The sequence below is a fragment of the Cucumis melo genome, chromosome 4 (genome assembly GCF_025177605.1).
Source record: "Cucumis melo cultivar AY chromosome 4, USDA_Cmelo_AY_1.0, whole genome shotgun sequence".
Taxonomy (NCBI): domain Eukaryota; kingdom Viridiplantae; phylum Streptophyta; class Magnoliopsida; order Cucurbitales; family Cucurbitaceae; genus Cucumis; species Cucumis melo.
The window spans coordinates 6,855,913-6,866,454 of NC_066860.1; the positions used below are offsets into that span (position 1 = coordinate 6,855,913).

Here is a 10,542-nt window from a genome sequence, read left to right on the forward strand (position 1 = left end):
ATAAGTATATCAGGTGTATCAAGTGTATATCAAATGTGTCATGTTGCACAAGGTGCATCAAGTTTATATTGGGTGTATCATGTGAGACCCGTGTCAAGATAGATGGTTAATCTCGGGGTTGTGGCTAACCAAGATGAAGAATATAAGGGTATTAAAGTTGAATCTCGAGCAATTATGTGTTCCTGAGCAAGATTGAGGACATAAGTGTAACCCCAGGGCTATCTATAAGTTGAGAAATTCAGAGAGTTATCGGGCAGTCTTGAGACCAAGTTCGGTTGAGATTGGACGTAAAGGATCAAGTCTGAGGAGATCTCAGGTCATCTAGAGGACAATTACTACCGAGATCGAAGGCCAAAAAAGGAAATTTTAGGGCTCTCGGGGCTAACTGGGGACAGTGTTTGGTCGAGATTGGAGGTGAACGAAGTAGGTGACTTGGTGTAACTAGATAAGAAAGAGTCGATGAAGATAAGGTTAGCATTTCAAAAGAATGTCTAATCTTGAGTTGACTTGTGTAAAGTGCAAGTAGGATGTGGCAAGCTAAAGGAGGCTTAAATGATGAATAATCAGATTAAAATATTTGTATAAATAATATTAAAGGAATCAAAGAAGGTGTTGTTATTTTGTTAGATCGTCAAGGTCGAGCTGCTTGTTAAGGAAGTGCTAAGCAAGAAGAGAAAGTGAACTAGGCATTCTTAGAAGAAGGGAATCAAGTATTCTTGTGAATGACCTTTGTAACGACCCAACTCTTTATACTAAGCTGAGATCATTACTACTCAAATGAAACATAAAACTACTTCAATTAAAAAAGAAAATATCAGATTTTCATAATTAAATAAACTCAAATATCCATAAAAAACATAAATAACTAAAGTAAGTAGAAATGAATCTAAAAGTAAGTTCTTAGCTCGAGCCTTATCTAGTTTTAAAAAGTAACAATAAAAGCACTAAAAATACTAAAATCATAACGCTGGAAGCAAAAACGTTTCGTATGGCATGCCACGGTCATTTCTTGTCATTCGCCAGCTTTCATCTGCTTTTACCTCTACATCTGCCTGAAAAATTAAACATAAGAGAGTCAGTATAAAAATATACTCAATAAGGGACCTACTTGTAGTCCCACTAGGTGGTTGTTACCTTTCTATTAGAGTCTTGTAAAGTGGTACCCCTAACTGAACACGTGCAATCTGTGATCCCGTAGGAACATCTTTGGTCTTTGGTGAACCCAAAGGAACACCTAGGACAAAACAGGTCTTTAATGAATCTCGAGAGAAACAGTAAGACAATCGTGCTGTGAGTGACACCATCGAGCCACTCGTAAATATATCATCTCATACTGGACTGGTGATCCCATCAGACTACACAATCACAAAAAGGTGGTGATCCCAAGGGACATCCACGTGGGTACGACTCTAATAGAAAAAGCTAATAGTACACCTTATCCATAGCATACATCATAACATATCATCATCATAAACATGACATGAGTATTAATAAAAAATTCTTAATCATGAAATAAATACTTCATGCATAAGTATCAACAACATCAATTATCATCATCATAAACATAACTCAGTCAGATTTATCTGTCGTCATAGCCTAGACTAGTCATGACTAGCAATCATCATAAACATAAACACATTATGCATTTTAGCTACATCAGTGCATAATGAAAAAGTTACATGCAAGCTTTGACTTCAATTCGTAGGAGAATCTCTTACTTAGAGTTTAGATAAATTCAAAAAAATAAAATCCTGACAGCAAGGTCAAGCTTCCAAAGAATAAATCCTAAACAGTAAGAGCAATTTACTAAGTTCAGTAACTTAACTCGCAGTTTATTAAGGATCCAAAAATCCAGTTGATTTAACTTACCCCAAAGTCGAGGTTGAATTCGAACACTTAGTTGGGCAAATTCTCACAACTCAATTTCTGATTGATCTAACCAATCCTTTAAGAAAAATAATTCAATTTAATTTAAAATTAAATTATTTAGGGTCCAACAAAATCTTTCTTGGGCATTTACCAAAATCCAAATCAAACTTACCAAATATATTGGTGAAAAGGGAAAAATTAAGCTTGGCAGCTTAAATGGCTTGGAAGACAGGGACTGGCTCGGCTAAGGTAGGGAAATCAGCTCAAGTATGTGGCTCACACGCATAGGGGCAGCTCGGCTGGAGTTACGTGCGATTCGGGTTGGCGACTCACACGCGCAAGGCAGCTCGCATGCGTAGGGACGGCTCAGCTGGAGGATCACACGGACGACTCGGCGGCTTCACACAAGCGCGCGCGTGATTCGAATTTCACGTGCGTGGCTCGCGGCTGTGCTTTCGACGATCGACGACGTTTAGCTTTGACAGAATGACGGAGACAACCGACTTGCATGAACGTGACTCGACTTTGACGGACGATCGACTGACGGAGATGGAGACGACCGACGATAGATTGACGTGGCAGCTTGCGTAACTCGACTACTATTCGACGAGGGGCGACGACGTGTGCAACAAAACGAGGCGACAACTGATGAAACGGTGCGGCTGAAGACGACGGCTTGAGTGTTAGACAACTACAGATAGGTGATGAAGATGGAAAAGCTTCTCAATGGCTGACGGATCGTGAATCTCAGTAGCGACTCGAATCGATGACGGCGTCGGCTTGATTGGTGGCTAGGGGTTTTGTGAAGGTAAGGAATTAAGGATTTTCTTTTGTGATGAGGAAGAAGAAGATGAATAGGGTTTCCACGTTTTCCAAGGCTATTTAATGAACTAATAATAAATTATTATTATTTTTCTTTTATCCTTTTCTTATTTTATTCCGAATAAAATAACTCCCTCTCTCTTCATTTATATCCCTCAAATCTACTCTTTAAACTCAAATCTCCCTCTCTCTCGAATCAGTCACTTTTATCTTTCCCAAAATAAATATCCTTACCTTTTTATACTATCTACATAATATAATTATTTTATCTTTAAATTTCAATTAAATATATAATCATTTATAATTAATCAAATTTCTCCCAAAAACAAATCTTCCAACACAAACTACTTAAAACAAACCAATTGAACCATAAATTCCAAAATTCAATTAATTAGATATTTTGCCAAAGTACCTAATTAATTCTAATTTCTACAAATCAAACATTTCGACAATTTAAATCATATAACACCCAAAATAATTCCAACATTAGTCAAAATTATTAAACTTAAGATAATTAAAATAAATTACCTTAATTTGGGCCATTACTGCAACCTTCGTCAGTTAAATAAGTGTTTTGTGAGTGACTTTCATAACGAAAAGATGCATTTTAAAAGTATTCTTTATGAGTATGTAGTTTTGCATACAACGCATTCTGTATATATATCTATATATTGTTGTGTTGATATTGATGTTGTTATTTGAAAAGAGAACTACTGATTTCAATGTGATGCTTGTGTGCGAATAAACCATTAGTCTTATTCCTTTCAAGTGAGCTGCTTTAATTATGTGGTGTGCAAATTATGTGTAAAGGCGTCGTGTGTGGACGGCCTGTGCAACGAGAAATAAACAAAGAAAATTCTCGGATGTTGTTAATGGAGTGAACATCACTGTAGTCTAAATGCAAGATGTCGGCGAGAGTGAATTCTAATAGTCTTTTCGTAGGGAATGGTTCATGTTCTTGATCAAAACGACTAAGAGGAAGCTTACTATATGATTTATGTGATTTAATGAAAAGAGGCGTTCAACCAGTGTTGTAAAATGAAAATGAATTTATGTGACTAATTTGTATTCCCCAAAAAGTTGTTTATGAACTCTCACTTTCACAATCACTAAATCTTCAACTTACGTTTTAAGTTTCCATTCCCTAGGTTATTAGTCGTTGAGGCCAAGTAAAGAAGGTTAAGGTAGTAAGTTGCTAAGGATTGAAGCGAGCAAGCTAGGCATTGAGTTGAAGAAGTCGTGCTAAGCATGAAGGGCCTAAAGTAAGCCTTTAAGTTTCCTTGTAAATAAAGCATGAATTTGTATTTGTATTTGGTGTTATGTTAAGTTAATAAAGATAAGTTGTGTTTATTCTGCTTCATTGTGCTTTTCTTGTTGCTTAGTAGTTAAAGCGCTTAAGCAAAGCTAAGTGAGTTAAGTTGGTTGTTTAAGTTATTTACGTTGCATTGTTTTGCAAAAGTCATTGAGTTCAAAGTTAAAGCTTTGCGTTGAGATTGGTTAAGAAGTTGTTCTGCTTACTAGGGCGTTCAGCGTACTAGGGCGTTTAGCGTGCTATGTCGCAAGGAGATATTATTGAATATCTAGGCGTCACGTCTCCACTAGATTGCATAAAATGACTTTTGGGTGGGGCATGACAAGTGTATAACTTGTTTTGACTTTTTTTTTTTCCTTGTCATATTTGAAAAATGAAAAAAAAAAGTATGTGACAAGTTTGTAATTCCATAAACTTAAATTGCCACCCCATATATGCATACATATACTCATATAATAATTGGATTGCACTACCTTTTATTTAGTGAGGTTGAAGGTTCAAATAAACCTCATTAGATATTTCCCAAAAAAACTCATATATCTGTTTTGATTTCACAAGTGATTTCTCATCCGTTGAAGATATAACGCTTTTTTGAACTTGAAAAAAGAAATTCCACTAAAATTCAAACAAATTAACAATGCTTAGATTTTCATTAAGCTTTGTTCTCAAAGTAATTAAATTTTAAACGATTACTATATCACAAACTCCATTGTTTTATTGGTCACAGCAAAAACGCTATAGTATCTGTTAAATTTTCTACCACTCTCTGTTGATTCAATTTCGTTCACTATAGAACTTATCATTCATAAACATGAGGTGGAAGGCGAGGAGTTAAAACAACTTCAAGTGGATTCTTTCTAATACTCGTCATTCCAGCACTCTCCTCCATGTCCAGAAACTCTTTACTTGGCCTACTAATTTCAAACCCATGAAGTAAATTGGCAAGTGCTAAATGCATCACTTGTAGAGCAAACGAGATTCCAGGGCACATTCGTCGACCACTTCCAAATGGTATTAACTGGGGATTCTGTCCTCTAACATCAAAATCCTTTGCACTTGTTAAAAATCTTTCTGGTCGAAACTCACAAGGATCCTCCCATATTTGTGGGTCTCTTTGAAGCTTTTGAACATTCACTATCAATCGTGTTCCTACCGGAATATGGTAACCAGCGACGACACAATCATCAACTGATTCATGAGGGACTAGAATTGGCGCTGCTGGATATAAACGTAATGTTTCTTTCACAATAGCTTGAAGATACAGTAAGTTCTTTACATCGGATTCTTTCACTTGTCTTTGTCTCCCAACACGTTCGTCCAATTCAAGTTGAGCTCTCTTAAGTACTTCTTGATTGTTAAGAAGTAAAGAAAGAGCCCATATCATTGTAACTGTTGTAGTGTCAGATCCAGCCAATATAAGACTCTAACAAGAACACAAAACTAGTTAAAGATAAGTGAAATTAACGTAGGTAAATATATCAAAGTAAATATGCATGTAATACCCATACCAAACATGTAGCTTTGGTGACAGTATGAGCATCGTATTTAGAAAGTTGTCCGTCATCTCTAACGTTAGAAAGCATCACATCCATGAAGTCATGTTCTTCCATCTTCACTTCACCCAAATTATTTTTATGATCTTGAATCCATTTATCAAACACCTCATCAAGAACTTTGGCAGTCTTCTTCATGGCTTTCTCATGTCCACCCAAATCCAACCACTTTAGAAATGGAAACGAATCTGAAGGAACAAATACTCCAAACCATTCGAAGAAATCCCTCAACGCCTTCCGACATTCTTCGTTTTCATTATTACTTGCATACACGGCGGTCGAGAATTTCTTTCCAACCACTATCCTAGAAATGGTGTTTAGAGTTATATCTCCAAACCATGTCTTCATCTCCACCAATGCATTCTTCTTATTTTTTAGACATAACTCGTACAAATTCTTCATCGAAGTTTGGACCTCGGATACCCTTATGTGTTGGAGCTTCTCCAGGCGATAGTTCGACAATAGTTCGAGCATGGCTAACTTGCGAACATGGCGCCAGTGTGGACCATATGGGCTCAACCCAAACATGGCATAGTCATACCCCAACAACTTTGAGGCCACGAGCTTTGGACGAGAGGCAAAGATTTTATCGTTTGTAGTAAAACACTCTCTCGCTATTTCCCAATTGCTCACAATCAAGTTTGTGTACAAACCCAATCTCAACGTAAAAATTGGCCCATATGCATCAGCCATTTTGGCAAACGTTTTGTGAGCTGGTTCATTTTTAGCTAAAAGATGGAGGTGGCCAATCAGCGGCAATGCGCCACCGACTTCCGGTGGCAGTCGCTTCCGATGACGAGCTCCGACTCCTCCTTTATATATCTTGAATAGAGCATAGAGAAAGATGATGAGGGCGAAGATTCCAGCAACCGTGTCCGGTGAAGAGAACTGAAGAAGTTCCATGTTGCCTATGACAAACCAGAATTACTTGTGAAGGAGTTCCAAATTTGGAATATTTGAGGACTTAATGGATAGACTTTCAATAGGATAAGTATGAACACACAAACCGGAAGGAGACACGAAATTTCACATACAAAAGAACAATTTTGTTAGGTATTGAACGATCTCTTTTTTCAAATTTGGTGCAATAAATATAATGCGTTTGAGAATTATATTCAACGATATGGGCATTCTTACATTGGGATATAATTTGTTTTTTGCTGCAGAATACAAAATTTGTTACGCAATTGAAACAATGGACAAACAGAAATATAAAACAAAAAGAAACATGACACACATTTACAATATTGTTGGACTGTTAATTACTTGTGGAATATCCACTTGAAATATCAAAAGCCTTCACAATATGTTTATCTATAAAGTGGGTTACTCTTCGCATTGTTACGATCCATCGTTACCGTAGAAACTTGGAAATCAAATTGAAATATAATTGAAATTTAAGAATGAAGTGATAAGATTTTTAAGTTAGAAGTAAAGTAAAATCAAATCTAAACTTAAAATTGAAGGAGAATTTTTTCAAATTTATAGACGAAATGAAAATGAGAGGAACGGTTAAAATTTGAGTCTCATAAAGAAGTTTGGCGACATTTCACGACTATGTCTAATGTATTAGATTTCGCGACGTAAGCGGTGATGGCAGCCAACTGCCGGGTGGGGCTCGCGAGATGGGAAAACATCTGTCTGTAGTTACTAGACATTAAGAGAAAAAACCCAACAGAAAGAAAAACAATTTATGCTTGTTGGATACGTAATCTTGTTGAGATGTGTAAAGTCTAAAAAACTACCACTTTCGGTGCTTCCTTTCCATTTCAACATCATTAAGCTATAATCACTTTCAGACTGAAATTAAGTGAAATTAAACAAAGTATAAATTTTGACTTTTTTAACCTAGATTTATCCACTAACTTAAAAACAAAAAGTTAAAGTATATAAAAAAATGACCTCCAAAACTTTCCTTTTTGGATAAAAAATTTTGTTTAGGCTTTTTGTATAAACCCTAAACCCTAAATACTCAAGTGAGTTTTAAAAAAGAATACCCTTACCACTAGTTTCTTAGGAAACCTATTAATTACTGTTAAAGATATCCTTAGACTTTCATAAATTTCAAAAATACTCTTAAAATTAAAAAGAAAAAGATTTTTAATTAAAAAATATAACAAACTGAAAAAAATATTTACACTGTATAGAACAATTATAAAAACGGAAAAAGCTCACAGGCCCACAATGAGAAATACCAAGAATGAAATAAGCCAACACACGATTAATCGACCACACGTGCACATATAATCGTCTTCTAAACGATCATGATACATGCACATATAATCGTCACAATTACAGATGTGGTATGCATTTTCTTGCTTCATCTCTTATACCTATCATTTTTACACTTAGAACAATCTAGTTATTACGCATTACATTTAATTTATTTCATTTGCAGTTGATGAGACAAGCATCTTACACTGAATTTAAATTGGATGTCGTAAGAGTTGATTATTTTGACTTTCTAATATATCACATATGATACATGTTTGTTATTGCGATGAACCGATAGTTTTTATATTTATAGGTTTAGGTATATTGTGATACGATGTCAATTTCTCCAGGATTATGTCTTATATGATTCTATTTGTTTGATACTGTTTTAGAGTTATGTCTTATATGATCTTATTTGTTAGATACTATTTTTTTTATATAGAAATATTGGTTTACAGTTGATTAATGAAAATTAATTACTTTATTTGATGGATGTCGAGTAAGTTGATTAATGAAAATTAATTACTTCAATTATATGGTCTGATGGTATTAATTTTATATTTGTGATTGTTGATAATTTTCATGAGTTGTTTGAAGTTGTGAAGTTAAAAGTTTCGAGTTATTGGAGTTATGGAGTTGTGTGAGTTCTGTACTTTTGAAGTTGTAGCGTAGTTGTGCAAGTTATGTAGTTCAAAAGAATTTGCAGGAGTTCTTTAAAGTTGTGAAGTTAGATGTTTCGAGTTGTTGGAGTTCTGGAGTTGTGTTAGTTATGTAGTTTTGAAGTTCTTGCAGAGTTATGTAGGTTATGTAGTTGAAAAGAATTTGCGAAAGTTGTTTGAAGTTCGTTTGTAGTTGTATGTAATAGATTTTGCATTTTTTGACGTTTTGGTATTTATATATATTTTTTAGCTTGTTTGATCCCGATTATAGGTCACATGTGTGGAGGGTCGTAATGACCCATATATTTTTTTTTTAATTTTTCTAAAGTTCTATACAGTGTAACAAACCGAAAAAATATTTTCACTGTATAGAACAATTCTAAATGGGGAAAAAGCCCACAGGCCCACAATGAGAAATACCAAGAATGAAATAAGCCAATACGCGACTAATCGATCACACGTGCACATATAGTCGTCTTCTAAACAATCACGATACATGATCGTCTAAATAATGATACACGATATTGTAGGTAGTATCAACACGATCGTTTAGTTATTTCTAGCGATAAGAAAAGAGCATCAAATCTAAATGATCGTGTTGACCATGGTAAGTGATCATTTAAATCATATCCATTTGATTGTGTTGTCATGCCCCGCCCCAAATGTCACATGTCTCGCTCCAAATGTCACACCACGCAACCAAATAGAGGGCATGCCACCTAGATATTCCACGCATACCTCACGTGAGATAGTGCGCGGAAGACCTAGTGAGTGGAACCATCTTACTTTTGTCTCCTTGTGAAGGTTTTTCACTTGAGCCATAAAGATCACCTTCACATTTTTTGCATCGGAAAACACTCAAGAAATAACACAACGAATAACTTAAAACTCCTTCTCTTTATTAACTCAATGCTTACAGAAGTACAAATTTACAATTTACAACTGTTGTTTAAGAAAAACTAAACCATCTCCGATATTTTCACATCATTCTTCTTCCTACTGATGTGCAACATACGTCCTTTCCTTCATCCATTGCCTAATGATGCTATCTATAACGGTGAACATACATTTTCCTTTTTCTCATCTTTAATACAACCCGAGGATAAACACAAAAATCTTCATTTTCTCTATTTCCCATTAAACTCTGGTATTGGCAGCACGTACCTGGTAGCGGACCGCATTTAGTGATAGCTTCCCTCAGACTCGACTCTTTGGCTCTCTAGCTGATCGGGTTAGGCCTCACCAACCTTTGGTATTGTGCTTGTGTTCTTCATGACTTGGGCCATCTACGCTAAGAATCAATCTGCATACCAACCAACTTCTTGAACGCATGATGAGATGCCATGGCTGGCACGTCATGTAAGACTACAGAGTAACTTTGCCTTCCCTCCTTCACTATGCTAGAATGCCTTAAAACTAACAACCTAGGAAGGGAAAACATTTAAAACGTAAGTCAAACGAACTTAGTGAGCGACGGATTTTAAGAAAACCTTTTTGGGAAAATACATACTCCACAAATGATAATTATATCAACTAATAATAGATAAAATACGTTGCATCGAATCGATAACACACATCGCATTATCCCAAGAGTTCAACAATCACATAGCGAGTGTTACAATGCTATACACTAGATTCACTTCGTAACAAGCTCAATTCGAAGACCTAGGATTTCCCCCTTTTGCTTATACCTGGGATTCGCTCTCATCAGTATCACATGAGTTACCTGGGATTTCCATTAGCGTCCTGCCACATTCATTCATTCTTAAACCTTAGAACCACGCTTAACTAGAGTCCCATCATCGTCTTACTCTGATTTTTCACAGCGAGCACTATAATGACATACATTAGATTCATTCATATCAAGCTTGGCTTTAAGACCTAGGATTTTTCCCTCTCCTAGACATGAGATTCACTCTCGCTAATACCTAGGATTTTCATCAGCGTCTTGTGACATTCATTGTCAAGCTTTTCACAGTGAGCGCTACAATGCCATACATTGGATTCACTTCACACAACCACGAAAATATGATAAGGGAGCAACGACTCACCACTTACCCTTAATACAGATTATTACAGATTAGTGAAACATCTTATAAACACAATCACAGAG

General features: G+C 35.8%; 1 protein-coding gene across 1 annotated transcript; it reads right to left on the bottom strand.

The window, feature by feature from the left end:
- Positions 1-4,624: 4,624 nt before the first annotated feature.
- Positions 4,625-6,608, bottom strand: LOC103502573 (cytochrome P450 CYP82D47-like). The gene is made up of 2 exons (XM_008466543.3): positions 5,512-6,608; positions 4,625-5,426 (listed from the first exon to the last, which is right to left on the bottom strand). Exons 1-2 carry the CDS (start codon positions 6,457-6,459, stop codon positions 4,803-4,805), a joined length of 1,572 nt encoding a protein of 523 aa, XP_008464765.2. The 5' UTR covers positions 6,460-6,608; the 3' UTR covers positions 4,625-4,802.
- Between the last annotated feature and the right edge of the window lie 3,934 nt (positions 6,609-10,542).

Bases quoted from the DNA above. Each gene is read 5' to 3' on its own strand.
- LOC103502573 (XM_008466543.3), bottom strand. From the start codon at position 6,459: ATGGAACTTCTTCAGTTCTCTTCACCGGACACGGTTGCTGGAATCTTC. The intron at 5,427-5,511 runs GTATGGGTATTA...TGTTCTTGTTAG, and splicing joins TCACCAAAGCTACATGTTTG to AGTCTTATATTGGCTGGATC.